The 18700-nt window shown below is 35.3% G+C and overlaps 1 protein-coding gene across 1 annotated transcript in view; it reads right to left on the reverse strand.

Annotated features, from left to right (window-relative positions):
* The window catches only part of PDLIM5 (PDZ and LIM domain 5), a 215879-nt gene that overhangs the window by 91968 nt on the left and 105211 nt on the right, over positions 1-18700 (reverse strand). The window contains 1 exon segment of the mRNA XM_017875510.1: positions 1686-1728. Coding sequence (XP_017730999.1) covers positions 1686-1728 — 43 coding nt within the window.

An 18700-nucleotide genomic window follows, 5' to 3' on the forward strand; every position in this document is an offset into this window, starting at 1 on the left:
AAAAAAAAAAAAAAACAGGGAAAAAGTTTCACCTCACTCAGTAATGTGCAAGCTCTAATTAATAATCTTAAAGAATTTGAAAAAAAAACTTTAAAAAGCAAGCAAATAAACAAAACAAAATCATTTCTTTCCTGTAATCCACCTCTGTTTCTCTCTCTGAATGTTTTAAGATATGATTCAGAGACAGAATAAAATTCTTTTCCTTTTCCAAAATAAATATTTAATAGTTACATGAAGAAAAAAAAAATCTTCAATATTTCCTCATTGTCAGCAGCCAAAGAAAAAACAACTAGTAAGAAAGGTCAACTCTTCCTAAAATTACCAGAATTTGTATTTGCAAATCCTTATTCCAAAACACATTTAAAGTTAAAATCAGACTAAGCTTCTACAACATTCAAGAATAAATCCCGGGGGGGGATAACTCTAAGGTAGAGCATTAGATTTCAGATCAAGAATAAATCCCTACTCTACCCTACCATATCAAAAGAAAATCAATCAAATTTTTGAAAAATCATAGAATGGTGGTTCTACTGTTCAATTTTAAGAAAAAAGGTAATCTCAATTCATCCTTTTTCTTTGAGATGGAGTCTTGCTCTGTCACTGAGGCTGGAGTGCAGTGGTGAGATCTCAGCTCACCGCAAATTCCACCTCCCGGGTTCAAGCAATTCTCCCACCTCAGCCTCCTGGCTAACTGGGACTACAGGTGTGCGCCACCATGCCCGGCTAATTTTTTCATATTTTTAGTAGAGACGGGGTTTCACTGTGTTAGCCAGGCTGGTCTCAAACTCCTGACCTCGTGATCCTCCCGCCTCGGCCTCCCAAAGTGCTGGGATTACAGGCATGAGCCACCGTGCACAGTCTCAATTCATCTTACAGAAAGAAGAAAACTAATTGAGAAAAATAAGTAGCTTAGTGCCCACACGAATCAATACAGGTTGAGTATCCCTTGTTTAGACAGCTTGGGACCAGAAGCATTCAGATTTCAGATATTCTCAGACTTTTGAATCTTTGTAGAATGCAGGAGCATCCCTAATCCAAGAATCCAAAATCTGAAATGCTCCAATGGTCATGTGAGCATGTCAGTACACAGAAAGTTTGGGATTTTGGAGCATTTTGGATTTTCTAATTAGGGATGCTCAATCTGTATAATGAGTAGTTCAATAAATGGGCACAAATAAAATTAGGGAGAAAGTACCCAAAAGCATAAAACAGATATATATGAATAGTAGTTTGAAATTATTTTGAAGACATATATGCAAGAAAATGGACACTTGCCAATAACCTAAGAATACTATTCTGAAATGTAATTAAGCGCTTATTAATAAAATATTATTAAAGACTTATTGTGATAATAATTTTCAGTAACTACTTATTTATTCTCTTTAGAAAATATATGGATATTGATAAAGATGGGCACATCAAAAGTGAACAGAAATGTAGGAAATCTGACATAAGTTATTGTAATATATGGCTTTGGAAATAATGTTTTATAACATGTATAATTACAAATGGTATGTGCTGATCTCCATTTTCCTCCTCATCCCTGAAGGAAAAGAACTACAAGGAAAATTGCACTGAGACTATAAATTAAATGAATGTCAGTATGGTCTGAGACAGAAATGGGAATTACAGTAGCTCAGCAAGGACAATCAAATGATACCCTGGATGCTAGCTTAGAAACATACCTTTTGAACGGGAACCGGCTCAGGCTTGGGTGTAGCAGATGCTCTGGGGAAAAAAGAAAGAAAAGAAAAAAAAAATCATGAATTTTATAAACTTGCAGACTTCTTAATGGAATTTTACTATTATAAGCCTTAATATACTGAATCATTGGAATTTATAGTTTCATAATTCATAGTTTTTACTATTCACAATCTTCTAATTTGTTCATGTTAGTCAAATGCTGCAAGATTCAACATTTTACACACTAGCTATTCAATATCAGTCTCTGGTTCTCTACGAATTCAACTGAGGAATGACAAACATCAATCCTGTTTGTGAGTGCACCCATGTTTAATCGTTAAGGCTATCCCCTATCTAAAAGGGTAAAGTATAATAAACATGACCTTCTGATCTTTGAGTGGCTCCTCAACCATCTAATCAGACTCCTATCTCCAATAGTATCTGTCTTTTCTCCTAACATCCATGAACAACATCCACAGGATATTGGGTTTCTGTGAAGATGCTGAATACATTCTGGTTAAATTGGGTCAATGAATGAATATTTATTCTGTATTCCTATTCTTACGTGTTTATGCAAGTTAATACATTTATTTTGCTAAAAGTAAACTGTAAGTTCTTCTACTAGGCTATAATTTCAGCAAAGGCAATGACCATGTCCCATCTGTATATGTATCAGCATAGTGTCTGGAATGTAATAGGTCATCAGTAATGAGTATGGAAAAGAGAGAGTGAAGAAAAAGACAAAAATTCATGTATATAACTTGACTATTTCCAAATTCAAATTAATTTTTTATTTTAAATATATGCTTTTGTATTATATGTTATTATTGTGCCTTTGGTTAGCAAGGGCTTAACACTAACAATAATTAATTTGGAGAAATTATCTCTTATAATCTTAACCATACCCAAGTAAAAGCTATCGTTATTCTAATTTTTCAGAGAAGAAACTTCAAAAGAAGTGTAGGTAAATTGCTTAAGATGGAGCTGAGGTCCACAATTGTTAAATATAACAATATACTGGTTGTATTCAAGGACATGAACTAAATGACTGGGAAAGCCTCTAACGTTTTAAAGCCTATTTACTTAGTGTTAAGGTATATGTTACGTTTAATATGCCAGTAGCAATTTGATTCCTTTCATACCACACCGGCTGGAGGATAACACATCAAGCACAGAATTCAAGAAATGGAAGTATAGCTGGTAAATACTAAGTGATGCTAATTTTAAGCTATAAACCATGAGCTTGTTTTACTTTAAAGACAACAGATCACAAACAGAATATACTAGCACAGGATATTCGGTCTCTATGAGTATCATCTAATAATGAACACTGATCAACATTTTTAGCAACTGAATTTTCCAAAAACAGTTAATTTGGTTAGCTATGGCAAGCACTGAGAATTGGCTAACCTAATGCGAGGTAGTAATGGACGTTAATATTCAGTTACTGCAATACAGATTACACTCTGTGAAGTTGCCTAACCTTCCATGTGTACTATTTAATAGAAAATTTCTCTTTTGGCTTGTAGGGTTATTATAATGAGCAAAGGAAACAAGTTCAAGTAAAGAAGAGTGGAATCCTCCTTTCAGTGAAATTTCATAGTAAGATATAATCACAAAGGATCTACTCATTAAAGCCACCAAGACATTACAGAAAGTTTGCCAATAGGGAGGATGGTATCCATTTTCCATCTGCACCCCAAGGTGCAAGGGGTGCTTCTTGTAAAATAAAAGCAATTTGTAAAAACAGGACATGATATTTAACAGTCATTGGGCTACTAAACTTAGATAAAATGCATATATTCTATGTCTCTAAAAAAAACCCCTAAGTTTTTTATAAGTGTCGGGCTAATTTAGAGTGTTAGCAACAACAAAAGCATTAGAATGATTAGTTTTCATTAATTTTGGATTCTAACCTTTTATTTTGTTGAGAAATCATAAAATGAGTCCCAATATATTTTACTAACTGAAAGCTCTATAAAATACTACTTGAAATTTTCAATTCACATATAAAATCTAAATCTAAAATTTGAATGTTTATCCTGCTTGCCTTCTGATAAAGTCTCAGAAGTGCAATGACATGAATTAAGACAAACAAGCAGGGAAAGAGGGGCAACATGCCTTCAAAATCCCAGGGTTGAGTCCATTGCACATTAAAATCCCAAACACCTTTTTGCAGAGAAAAAAAAAAATGGACTGACTTATAATTAAATGTCAGATAAAATAATTGACATTAGATGCAATAAAAATTAGTTCTTCTAGTTTAATTATTTAACCACCAAATGAGTCAAAAATCATTTGAAACTTAAAAAAGAAGGTTCCTTAGAGTTACTTTATTACATGCTAATCAGGGGGTTGTCTGACTTATGTTTGAATATTTATAGAAGCTCACAATTTTGGCCACATAAATTTTGAAACTTCTGCTTAAATGGTCTTCATCTCAGTGTGCTATTTGCTTACTGAAGTAAACAGAAGAAATCAAATTATCCACATTACATTTAAAAAACTGGGAAAAACATTTATAACACACGGTATATGTATATAAAATCTAGGCCAGGTGTGGTGGCTCACGTCTGTAATCCCAGCACTTTGGGAGGCTGAGGCAGGTGGATCACCTGAGGTCAAGTGTTCAAGACAAGCCTGGCCAACACGGCAAAACCCTATCTCTACTAAAAATACAAAAATTAGCCAGGCGTGGGGGCAGGCGCTTGTAATCCCAGTTACTCAGAAGGCTGAGGCAGGAAAATCGCTTGAACCTGGGAGGTGGAAGTTGCAGTGAGCCGAGATGGCGCCATTGCACTCCAGCCTGGGTGACAAGAGTGAAGCTCCATTAAAAAAAAAAAAAAAAAAAAAAATTGTAACATGTATTAGTTACACTTTAAAAGATCAGTAAGCTACAAAAATCTTATATTTAATTACATATTCTTTTTGTTTGTTTGTTTGAGACGGAGTCTTGCTCTGCCACCCAGGCTGGAGTGCAGTGGTCGGATCTCAGCTCACTGCAAGCTCCGCCTCCCGGGTTCACGCCATTCTCCTGCCTCAGCCTCCCGAGTAGCTGGGACTACAGGCGCCCGCCACCTCGCCCGGCTAGCTTTTGTATTTTCAGTAGAGACGGGGTTTCACGGTGTTAGCCAGGATGGTCTCAAACTCCTGACCTTGTGATCCGCCCATCTCGGCCTCCCAAAGTGCTGGGATTACAGGCTTGAGCCACCGCGCCCGGCCTAATTACATATTCTTATGAGACTACAACTACTGTGGTTCAGATAATTTAGAATACATAACAAATGAAATCTATAAAACAGATGAATAACAAAGACACTGGTTTTAAAAAGCAATTGTTACTAACTCTCAAGAAACAAAATATAAAAATATACCACCTTTTCTTACAACTGTGTACAGATTTTGTTAATGTTAATACATAATGCTTGTGAATACTTCTAAATGTATTCTTCTTCCAGTATTGGGGAAGAACTATATATTAATACAGCTCTTTTGGAAAACGGTATTTGTTGGTTAAAAGCCCTGAAGAAAGATCATGTCCTTTGACACAATAACACAATAATCTATTAAAAAAATAATCTGAAATATGAAAAATACAACGTATAAAGGTATTCGTTCGCCACAGTATAATAGTGCAAAATTAGAAACATCTATTAAATATACAACAGAGGAAATGTTAATTTTAATATAATACGCTGAAACACTATGCAATAATTAAAATAACTTAGAATTCTGCCTTGAATGATAAAATGCTTACTTTATGATATCAAGTAAAAAATATATAAAATGACATATATACATAATTGGTAAATGGGAAAAAAATGGATGGAAATACATGAACATTTAGGAGAGGTTCTCTCTGAAAAGCTACTTTTTTCTCTTTCATGTGTGTGTTTTCCATATTTTATATAAAACAATGTATGTGTACTACTTTTATAATACAAAAGAGTGTTTCTCAAAGTATATTTCATGGAAAAGTACTTTCCAAAAACGTAAAAGATTCTGTTATCAAATGTATCTGGAAAATATGGAGTTAAAGTTACAAAGCATCTTAGCTACAGGTCTTCTCAAAGTCTTTAAATGCCTAAAGAAGAAAATACTGTGGATTGTTGCCCACGCTCATTTGAAGGTGAAGGAGAACTCATTATTTAGGAAACATTTCTCAAGAACTAGAGTTAGGAGGAGAAGAAAAACCCTCTGGGAAATGTTATTTTAAAAAAATATTTAAAGAAAAGAGTAATCTTTGTAAAGTCTGATTTTATTAAAGTCTCCTACAAGTGGCTAAAATTAAGGGAAAGAAATGTTAATAATCTTTAAAATTCTCAAACCCTTTTCTTATATGAATTATCTTTCTTATCAAACTAGTACTTTCTTGAACTTTATGTTTAAAAGACCAAGAGCATAATTTAATCAATGCTTAAGGAGGAAAATCCTATTTCCTTCACCGAAGTGAAATATATCTATTTCTAATATTCCTCGGGGAGAAAATCCTAGTATGTGAATAAGGAAACTTATTTCTCAAAATTAGAATTGTTGTAATTGTCTTCCTTTTCTTTTGACAAATATTGAGCATCTTTTACTTTAACAATGTCATAGATTACATAACAAAAATTGTTAAAGGGTGTTTAAAAAATTGAGGTATAACTATGAAAAAAATTCTTCCTACCTTTTTCTCTTCAAATCCTGGCAAATATACAATGGGATGACAGACCCCCTTTGAACTACAGTGATCATCACAAGTCACTTTTGTGTAGTGTGAGCTTCAAACCAGCAGAGAGAGATCTTGTCAATGGCTTTGTGCTATGGGCTCAACAATTTGCTTATTGTTCACTCTCCTGGTGTGAAGCCACTGTTCAGGAGTAAGCCATGATGGTGAGATACCAGCGCCTTAGCCCAGTATTAGCCTCAGTTCATGAAATTCAAAGAACAAAGCCATCAATGTGGCTAGAACAATCTATTTGAAGTTGATTGACTTCTGTAAAAGTAGTATCCAAAATAAAAATCCCTGATACATTATAACCAGTTTCAGAACCTCTACCTGAACAGTTGAAGGGAGTTTTAAGTGATAACTGACTATATTAAAAACTAAAATTGTGATGTACCGGTTAGAATAACACATAGGAAAAATTATGCCATAAACTGCAGTCTTATCAAGAATTAGATGCAAATGAATCAAGCTAAACTGCATCTTTTGAATACCCAATGCAGTGTTATACTAAAGTTACGTTTTTAACTAATTAATGTAGTTTCCTAAAACTGCTTTATAAAATAACGTTTTTTAGTTAATAAGGTTCTGAATGTTCACATTAGTGTTTAAGAATGAGGAACTAGACAACAGAACTAGAATGATAAAGATTATGCACATTACTCATTATGTCTTGGTGACTCCCTCAAGCATCTAATATACTTAACTCATAAACAATCATACAGAAAAAAAGGAGGGTGTTTGGAGATGAGCTCTTATCTAAGTTTCCCACACCATGGCCATCTTTGGATCCACTGACCTTGGGACCCATAAACACTAGGGTACATCATTAATCACTTTAATTGCAAAGTTGTCAATCTGTAATAACAAAGCAACTCTAGAAGGAAAAAAGTGAGCACTCGAGTGCAGAAGGATGTCTTTCTAAACAGTTTCCTCACACTTTCTTGCATCTTCAGCCAGTCTACTGTCCCAAATACTCAAACCTTAAACATTTAAATCACTATGGCAATGTATTAGTAGGTTTTTCTAAACGGTTTGAGATTATGTAAAGATTCTATTTCCTATAAACAAAAGTACAAAATAGTTATATATCAACCTAACAGTCTGTGGCTTATAAAAGACTGTACTCTCCACATACACACGCACTCACACACACTCTTACTCCTTTGCTCCATCTTTGCATCTTCTCTATCTTACTATAGGAACTAATATGTACATTTTTTTTTCCTACAGAGAGAAAGAAATAACCCAAAGCTGGTCAGGCTTTTTGAAGAGTCAAAGAAAGAAGGAAAAAAGACGAAGCAGCAGAATTGCTTTAGCCCACATGAGTACCAGTGGCCCTCTGTGCCTGTGCTTGATTTTAAATTGAGTGTGGCTCTGATACATATCCAGAACAGGCAGTTACCATTTCATAATTATAATACTTCTCTAAGTAGATCTAATTATAATATATAATTATAATAATTCTCTAAGAATTATAATTATAATAATTCTGTAAGTAGGGTGAGTGCTTTTCTTGTAATAATCCTTTTCAGGTGGCCATGCAAGTTTATTAGGGTTTGAGAAGAAATTTTCATCAACCAGATATAAGTCAAGCCAGAGAACCAATGGATGGAAGAAAGAGAGAAATAAGAGGGTATTAGGGCAGAGTATGAGTGATATCACCCCAATTTGTTATTTTAAAGTTCAAATGATTAATACCTAAATACCTGAAAATCACTAAGAAAGCAAGCATTTTGTCAAGCAGCAAGCAATTCAAGCAAATTTAAATTTAAGTAGCATAAGTGGAAACAAAGACTAACAGCTACCTTAAATTTACTCTATGTGCCAGGCACTCAACCACATACCAATATACTATATTTTTCATTTATGATGATCTCATGACTTAGGCATCATTTTCTCATTTTACAGATGAGAAACTCAAACACAAAGGGGTAAAACTGGACAGGCATGCTGGCTCGTGCCTGTAATCAATCCAGCACTTTGGGAGGCTGTGGTGGGTAGATCACCTGAGGTCAGGAGTTTGAGACCAGCCTGGCCAACATGGTGAAACCCCATCTCTACTAAACATACAAAAATTAGCTGGATGTGGTGGTGTGTGCCTGTAGTCTCAGCTACTTAGGAGGCTGAGGCAGGAGAATTGCTTGAACCTGGGAGGCAGAGGTTGCAGTGAGCCGAGATCGTGCCACTGCACTCTAACAAGACTCCGTCTCAAAAAATAAATAAATGAAAAAACGAACGAACGAAGGGGTAGAATGACTTTATCAAGTCATCCATCCAGTTTGGAGTGGGAGACTAGTTAACATCCCAAATGTTCTCCAAAGACTTTGCTCTTCAGCACAAATTGTTTGAATTTCTAAAATCAGTGTCAACCCAAGCAAAATGGCTTTCCAGTATCACCCTCTCTTCTAATCCCTCACCATGGAGGGGGCCATTTTGTGGGAAGGGCACTTATTCCATATGGGTACAGGTCATCTCTAAAGGTAACCACAATCCAAAATTATATAGAATTATGTCATGGAAGAAAAAGAATCAACAAAGATGTCATTTCACTCAATGTGCCAAAAAAAAGAAGTCCAAAACAAAATTCACTGTGGGCACACCCCAAATTGACTTCGTGAACTGGTGATATTCCATGTAAATTCATTTGGTCAAAGCCTCAATCTTCTAAAGTATTCCAACAAAAATACGACAATTTGTTATCTCCATAGGTATATTTATTTTAAAATATTAGTATATGACATATTTTTAAGAATAAGTGTTTTATATATCCTATAATTTATTTCCATACATCTTTCTTAAAGCTGTTTTCAAATTATGCGCAAAATTTCACAATATTTTACTTGATTTCAGAGGGAGAAAATTTATTGTTGTAATTCTACATTTATTTCCATAGTAACAGTTTTATGAGGGAAAAAAAATTTCATTTGCCCATTGTGCCTCACTTCCACACTCAAAAATAACTTCAGAATCTTTTAAAGAAAAAAATCCATTTTTCTAAAGAGTATTTATAAAATTTTTACATCAAAAGAATGAAGAGAGTGCATAATTTTAGATGTATTCAAGAATAAAAGAAATTTCAAATTTAAGAGTAATTCATTATTACTATGGAAAAAATTTCATTACAGTGAAAACACCATTTCAATAAAGAGTTTTCTACAAACAATCTATTTTATATGTCCCACTGTTAAGAAATGGCAAATTTTATTATACAGGGCCAGAGAGTAAATATTTTAGTCTTTGTGTGTCAAATGATCTCAACTATTCAGCTCTGTCACTGTAGAAAGACACAGACAAAACCTAAATAAGTGACCATGGTTGTGTTCCAACAAAACTGCAGTAAAAACAAGTGGTGGGCAGGATTTGACCTGTAAGCCATCATTTGACAGCCTCTAGTTTAGATCATGTTAAGGTTTTGATTATAACAAACTTTCTAGTAAGTAATTCTACATGACCATGGCTCTTTTGGTCTCTAAACCTCGTAATCATTCTGCACAATGCAAAGCCCTAATTATAATATATTCAGACACTGATATAAGAAATGAAAGTGAAATGTATTATTCCTTCTGTGGTTGCAGGACACTACCTTTAAATTCTTCTTATCTCCTCTACCTAAAATGTTTACACTGTTTACAACTGTTTAGATGATCCATCTGAACTTCCATATCACCCATTCAAATGAAATTCGTACCACACAGCACTGATATTGAAGTTGGTGAAGGGTCAGATTTAATATTATTGGACTAGAATAACATTTTAAGCACTATTTTTAACTCTGCTAGTCAGCACTTCAGTTCATTTGCTAATAAATGATAAAGATTGCTAAAAACGTCTTTCATCTCTGCTTCTACATACTATAAATGGAGCTACTAGTAATTATTTTTTAAAAAATCCTAAAAGAACAAGTGAAAAGGATGCACCCTGCATTTTTACGCAAGGGAAGAGACTGACAAGTATAATTCCCTTCTTTCCCATTCTTTTCTACCAAAACTCTCTATTTTTTAACAATCATGAACTATAGTACTTTAGGAATGAAAAAAAAAAAAAAGGCAGCAGCAAACTGTACTAGAATTGCATTCTCTAAAAACTTACTAAGGTCCAATGGTAGGTAATTACTTCTACCTGATAGATTTTCTCTTCCAACTTCAATCAGGTAGATAAAAAATATATTTTTATCAACATAGTACTTCATTACTAATATAAAAATAATAAAACTTGCAAAGCAAATTATCTGCCTCTGAAAAACTAAAAGTCTACATTTTATTGGCCTTTTCGTAACACTACTAAAATGTCCTTAAAACATATAGTTAAGATTCGTATCAGGAGACTAAGCATCAATAACAGAACCATATTCAAAATTCTATTTCACAGGCTTTAAACAATGTATATAAAATTAACTGCTTCAGGAAAAACTTGATAAAGGTCAGATGTTGAGTGACGGTCATATACAGGATAAGAGTAGTATAAGCAAGCACAGTTCATAACCTCAAGTTTGACTACTTATTTTTTTCTTCCTTTCCAGAAAAGCTTAGAGCCCTAAAGAGACACAGAGTTCCTGCCTTTCATATTCAGGCCTTTTCTTATGAAGCTCTTTGTTGATACAGGAATTCTTTGAGGAATAGAACAAATAGCTGACTAAGGTTGCATTAGGCACCACATAGTTTATTTGTTGACACGAGGGTCATAATACCTCCCTTGCAGAACCTTTTTGAAGATGGAATGAGGTAATGTATGTAACATATCTAGTGGAGTGCTTGACACAAAGTAAGCAGTGATAGATGGCACCTTCCCTGTAAGCAGATGACCTGACTCTGGAGTTCTGGAAATTATTCTGTGGCTGATTATATACTGTTAGAATCAAATCACTAACAGGATCAATTTCAAGGAAAACAATAACAACAAAAAAACCCTAGAGATAAGCAAGAAAATATCACTTAAAGAGTACCTACCAAATGTCAATAATTTCACTTGACCCATTATATAAGTTATCTCATTTATTCTTCCTGACAAAGTAGTATGTTCTCATTTTAAATATAGGAAACAGAAGCTCAAATACGCTAATGTGACCAAAACTTAGAATATCAAAGTGACAGAAGTCGGATTAGAACCCAAGTCATCCAGAAGCCTATATGCAGCCCTAACATTCCACCTTCTAGCTGCCTTCTGGAATAACATCAAAGAGAAAGTTATAAAATAACTTTGGTAAAGAACTTCAGAGAGTAATGGCTTCAAACAATGAATAACTACTTTCTATTAACAAACAGCTATTCATTTTCAATGACATGTTTGCAGAATGTCATTTTCAGTTTAATTCAAGTAAACACAGAAGTTACTCATTGTATATAATATATATATATGTCTTTGTGTCGTCAATATATACAGATACATAATATATCTACCTATCTATAGACTGAACATTTTACAGACTGTACAACATGCATATAAATAAGAGAGTAAGTTCTTCAGAAAATTCCCAATGAAAGTTCAGTAAGTAGATGCAAAAACAAAGAACTGGTTTCAATCCATTGTTCTTTACTTTTCCGGAAAAGAGGAGTACTTTTTCCCCACAGCAACGGGAAATCTCTAATAATTTCATTTTTCAGCGGGATGGGGTTGGAGGTTCCTTAGTGAGTATCTTCTCTGGTGCTAAATTGGGTGTTCTATTTGATATAGTAACCAGCTTCTGACATTAGTAGTCATGCAGATCGCAAGATACCACATCACATAATCTTCTTGTGGGTCTTGAGAAAATAAAGGAAGTGGCATCATGGTCCCCATTACAACTATCGATGGTGACGTGCTACCAATAACAGAATAAAATTAGATTTTAGGACTGATGTGTGCCCCACGATACAGGGCGTTGCATACTGAGCATGCAAGATTTGCAGAAATAACTACGATGGCTCCTTTCTAATTTTGTTTTGACTACACATTCATATAACTGCATATATACCTAATCACTGAATAATACATTTTTTATCGTGTTCAGCTCTTTTTGAATCAGCCTGTACTTTCATAAACATACAAACAAACACTCTTATGTTACAGTCAGAATCCAGCTCCTGTCAACCTGTTAATCCTGTAAGGATTACTATGGCCTTCTACATTACCAGAAACTATTTAACCAATCAACTTATCATTCCTGACTGATAATTATTTTACTCAGCATCATCACTTCAAGTTCAAGGGCAACACTCGTGCTGTGTCTTTTCCTTAAAATAATTTGTTATTTCATTAATTTATTAATTAGTTCCACAAATATTTATTAAACCCATGATACAGAAGGCTCTATTGTAGGAGGTGGGGCAACAGTAATAAAACAGATGGGCTGGGCGCGGTGGCTCATGCCTGTAATCCCAGCACTTTGGGAGGCCGAGGTAGGCAGATCACAAGGCCAGGAGATCAAGACCATCCTGGCTAGCACGGTGAAACCCCGTCTCTACTGAAAATACAAAAAAATTAGCCGGGCATGGCAGCACGCACCTGTAGTCCTAGCTACCTGGGAGGCTGAGGCAGGAGAATCGCTTGAACCTGGGAGGTGGAGGTTGCAGTGAGCCGAGATGGCGTCACTGCACTCCAGCCTGGGCGACAGAGCAAGACTCCGTCTCAAAAAAAAAGGACAAAATTCCTCCTTTGACGGTGCTTATCATCCATTTGAGAGAGGCAGACTAACAAGCAAAATATTTCACGTGGTAGCAAGTGCCATGGGCCATAATAAAGCAAGACACAGGAAAGGACACACTACTTTATACAAAAGGGTCAGAGAAGGCCTCTCTAATGAGGTGAACTCTGAACAGAAACCTGAAGTATGGAATTCCTGGCAGCCCAAATACTGAGTGCAAAGTCCTGAGGCAGGAATGTACTAGTGGGGCTAGAATGGTTCCAGGAAAAGCTGGGGAAAGCAGGGAGAGATAAAGCTGCAGAGATGGCTGGGGGCCAGAAGACATAAAGTACATGAACCCATTACAAGAACTTGGTCTTTTATTCTGAATAAGATAGAAAAGTATTTCTAAGGCCGGATGCAATGGCTCATGCCTGTAATCCCAGCACTTTGGGAGGCTGAGGTGGGCTGATCACGAGGTCAGGAGATCTAGACCATCATGGCCAACATGGTGAAACCCTGTCTCTACTAAAAATAAAAAAATTAGCCGGGTATGGTGGTGCACACCTGTAGTCCCAGCTACCCAGGAGGCTGAGGCAGGAGAATTGCTTGAACCTGGGAGGTGGAGACTGCAGTGAGCCGAGATTGCACCACTGCATCCCAGCCTGGGCGACAAGAGTGAGACTCTGTCTCAAAATAAAAAGTAAAAAAGAAAAAAGAAAAGAAAAAAGAAAGAAAAAAAGAGGAAAGTATTGCTACATGCAGTACTTCATTTTGGAAGAAGGTTAAATCCAAATCTCAGTGTTAAGCAATAAATTAGCCTATATATATATACACACACACATACATACACACACATATATATATATGATCTGTAAAAGCCTACTTACTAAAAGAAAAGAAGAAGGAATAAAAACTGCCCCAAATCTTAAATATATTGTGATGAACAAAGAGAAAACAACAAAATATCTAATTTGTCTTCCATCTTTTCAAAGTATGAGACATGCTATTTGATGTTCACCTTTATATGCACCCTGTCCTATGCTAACACCAGAGACACATCTCTTTTTCTATTCCTGTCCAGGCTAAACATGTTAAATGGCAAACCTTTTTTGTAAAGTGAATATTTTTAAGTATTTCAATAAAATTTAAGGGGATAAGTATTCCAGCATTCAACACAGCCTTATTAGGAAAATAAAGTCAGTCTACTATCTTGTGTGTCAAACACATGAAATGAGGATTCTTCATAATCTCAACTTAGCTTTTTCCAGTTATGTAACACTTAAAAAATAATTTTGGGTGAGTTTAGATATTTTTAAAAATCTGGATGTATTCAGAGTCAAGGAATTTAAAAATTAGTGACCAAATGTGGTTATTTTAGCCATAGATAGGCCAAGTCTATCCTTGTTTAATAACTTCAAGATGAGCCTTAAATTTCACCTTCATTAAAAAGTAGAATCTTGTCCAACATCCTTATCACTAAATCTCATATTATTAAATTAAGTCAAGGCATTCAAAGTGATAATATCTACATCTAAAAATAGGAATTTAAAAGCCAGCTAAATTTTCAAATATTTATTTTTACTACTTCTTATATTATTTGTGATTTATCTCACATTTATACCATCACAGAACTGAAGCTCATTCAACTGTTTATTAATATTCTTTATTTTTGTTTATAGAAAACTGAATTTTGTTTACAATAGAAGACTTGTTTATATTATTGTTGATAATTTAATGGATGTTGTTGAAAATTTAAGCTAAATTAGAATTCCAAAGCTTTTCAATATTAACAAAGTATTAGTACCTTTTTCTCTAACAAGGGAACCACAGAAAACATAAATTATATTCTTCTTCTTCTAATACCTTTTCTATGTTAGTTAAAAAAATCTGAAACCACAGTTAAAAAAAATTAGCAACACATTATGTCTAATTTACCAAAAGGTAAGCTTCTTAAATTCCCAAGAGAATTAATGCACCCTCTCTCCACCACTCTTTGAGTCTAATAGATTAGGAAATGACCTAAAATGCTGCTAAACATACACAAGTCACAATGTATGTTACTCATCATGGAAGCTCAACACCCAAACTGGACTATACTTACTCAATGGGACAAATCCACTAAGCAAAAAGCTTGAAAACCGTGGCAATGTGAAATTGCTACAAAAGTTCCTAAATGCTTATTCTCAATTTCAGTGCTTATCTCCCTGCAGACCAGGAACAAACAGTTCAGACTGGTAGCAGTCCAGGACCCACAGATTAAACAGCACTGACCTAGAAAACTGTTTTCACACTTTTATCACAGCGGGCATCAGAAATACATTTTGTATCATTTATCTACCTAATACAAGTATGAAGCAATAACATACATATTTTCCTGTGGAAACTGTTAAAGTATATTATTTTTATTTACAAAACAAAACAAACTAGCTGGGGGCAGAGGATGCTGGTCTTGCCCCCCAAAAAAAAAACTGAATATATAAGCCTCAGTTTAATAAACACCAACCTTGACTCAAAGGTGGAGATCTCAGAAAGGTGTGGAGGCTTGAAAGGTCACATAATAAACATGATGACTGGCTAATAGGGGTCACAAACAAATGTCCACTGAATTGCAGTGAAAAAGCCCATTCATAAAATACTATTAGACTATTTTTAAACTATTTTAACTTTTAAAAAATTATGCATGCAATAATATCCTCAAAGACATAAAATAAGCAGATCTACCAACAACACAACAATTAACACAGAGCTCTGGCTAGGACATGTCTGTAAAGCTCATCGCCACCAAATTTGCTTTTGACATAATCAAAATTACTGAGAAGAATAGAAATGCTGACCATAGATTACTATATGTGTTGTGCCAACAATAACATCCTGTAGCAAGTGCTCATAAAACTGAACTAGACAAGAGAGATTTCCCCTATTTGGCAATGAGTAAAAATGTGAAGACACTGATGCCTATCTCTTAAGATAAATAATCTGAAAAGTATTAGATTCCTTGGTAGGAGAAAAACATACCCTCTAATCCGAGTCTTCCTTACTTTGGCTCTAAGGATCCCCTAAAAGACTGCCAGAGAATGGGATTAGGAGATTCCTGTCATATTAATTTCCTCTTTTATTAGAGTCACAGAAAGATCTGAGACGTTGCAAAGGATAACAACCAGTGCATAGAAAAAGACACATGTTCCATGCTGTGATCTTTAAAAAAATTACGATAAATGAAAAAGCACGTATATAACTCTAGCATCAAAGTTACTGACTCCTCTCAAGATAATGATCCGTTTCTCCCAGAATTATTTTGTAACTCTTTTGGCTGCTTTTCTAAAATGTTCTTGCTGAATACCAATGGTGAGTTTTTAATTCAAAAAACTTTCCCTTAATTAGCATCGTCTAACTGGAATAAGTTGTATCACTGTATCAGGGGTTCTTGAGGAGGGGGAAGGATGAATTGGCCCATAAGATCTCTTGAAGCCCAAGGGAACTTGAATAACAGCACTACCACAAAGCCTGTATCATGCAGTGTTCTTCCTCATTCTGAAAATCTGTCTATGTTAGTCAATTATTTTATTTTTCTCAGGAGCATATTATTTGTAACAAGGTGGAAGGAACTCAGCACAGACTGGCAAATAAACCCAACACTAATACTGACTTCAAAGACAAGCAAATCATAGGTACATTTTTAAAAAATCGTCTAAGTCAGCCGGGCGCGGTGGCTCATGCCTGTAAACTCAGCACTTTGGGAGGCCAAGACGGGCGGATCACGAGGTCAGGAGATCAAGACCATCCTGGCTAACACGATGTAAACCCCGTCTCTACTAAAAATGCAAAAAATTAGCCGGGCGTGGTGGCAGGCGACTGTAGTCCCAGCTACTCAGGAGGCTGAGGCAGGAGAACGGTATGAACCCGGGAGGCAGAGCTTGCAGTGAGCACTCCAGCCTGGGCAACAGCAAGACTCAAAACGAAACAAAACAAAACAAAACAAACACCTAAGTCTTAGCCAGGTTAATTTGATAGGAAGCATAATACAGCCTCAAAAATGTCCAGTATTCCAGAGCTAAAAGCAGACTGCCCAGATTCTAACCCTAGCTCCTCCATTTACTAGTTGTTCAACCTGGGGCAAGTTACTTAACCTCTCTCAGTTTCCTTGTCTGTAAGATGGGAACAGTAATAACAAGGTACTTATAATAATAATAATAAGGTACTTAGGACACTAAACCCAATATTGTTTTGTGAAAGCCACCTCACCAGACTTATTTCAAAAAATGTCAGTTCTTGGCTGCCATAATAATGGGAGAGTATGGTAATAATGAGAAATGAAACAACTCAGGTCCAAATTATCCATAATGTATAAAATCACCCCTAAGTTCCTAGAGTGAAACTAAAGTCCACCTGTCTTCTAAACAGTTTTCCCAATTAGCAACAACCAGGGCTTGGTGGCAGCTACATTAGTTTCTGTAAAGTTCAATCAAAGAGAAAGCAGTTATATGCTGAATCACCAAGGTGAACTCAATGACTCCTTTTCTGAATTCCCCCCAGGCCCTTCACTGAATCCTAGGTACAAGGACAACACCTAGGCTCACCATGACCTAGAATTACATGCATTTGTCCCCAAAGGCAATGTTTGGGGGACAATGTGGGCCTTGGATGCTTCTGAGCCATCACAATGATTGGCAATGGAGTCCACGTAGATAAGAAACAGTCACAGTCTGGCCAAAGAAGAAGCTTTGCTCCTAGTCCCCATTAAAAAATCCAACATATTAAAATTTTCTCTACAAGTGCTTCCAACTATTAAGTTCTATGAATAAAAAAAGTTATGATGACACAAATAGCCAGTGCCAAAAACATGTATATTACTGTGTATCCAACATGTTTCTTCCTTTTTCATTTGCATCAATGGTTATAACCCAAAGGCCTAGTCATAATGGCAATAAAATACAATAATTACAGAACAGAGTAGTAGCTGCATTCATGGACCACACCCAAGGCTGTGGTTGAGCTGCATACCACAATTAATGTTGAGATCCATATTTGAGGAAAATTGGACTTGCATTATAATCTTTGTTCCTGTTTCAACATGCATAACATCTAAGCGTTTGGCTTTCAACCATGGCCTTGTTTTCAGCCGTCTGTCACATAAAATTTCAATTTAGCATCTCGCTGATCTTCTGTTTTCCAGGGAAACTACCCCAAAGCAAACACTGGCATATGCTGATGCTTCAGTGTTCCAATGAAAACAAGATGTAGCATGATTCACTGCTTTTCTTGTTGAATCTGTGCCTTATGTGAGTTCTAAAGAGATCAGCAGTTAAATGTGCTAGAATATTGATGAGTATGGGTAGAAAAAGACAGAGTTATAGAAGAAATGTTTGACAGTAGAGCAGCCTTGTAAAAATAGCACTAGATAGAAGGTTGCGTTCAGATAATTACAACTTTCCATCTCAGAGCCACCAAAAATATCTGTTATAACCTAGATACTAGTAGCCTATGTTCAATAAAATTGGATACTAAAAAAACTAGACTAGTTTCTGAAATTTGACAAAATTCTCAGAAAAGGTTTGAGAAATTAAAGGATCATAATAAAATCTTTTTTATTTTTTTCAGGTTTCATGACAAAAAACAGTAAGTTGGTCGATGTGAAACTAATCACAATTTCTTACTAGGCTAATCAAAATCCTTATCCTATATTTTCTTTAGTTTACCAAAATAATGAG

Source organism: Rhinopithecus bieti, unplaced genomic scaffold (assembly GCF_001698545.2).
Source record: "Rhinopithecus bieti isolate Rb0 unplaced genomic scaffold, ASM169854v2 scaffold_6708, whole genome shotgun sequence".
Classification (NCBI taxonomy): domain Eukaryota; kingdom Metazoa; phylum Chordata; class Mammalia; order Primates; family Cercopithecidae; genus Rhinopithecus; species Rhinopithecus bieti.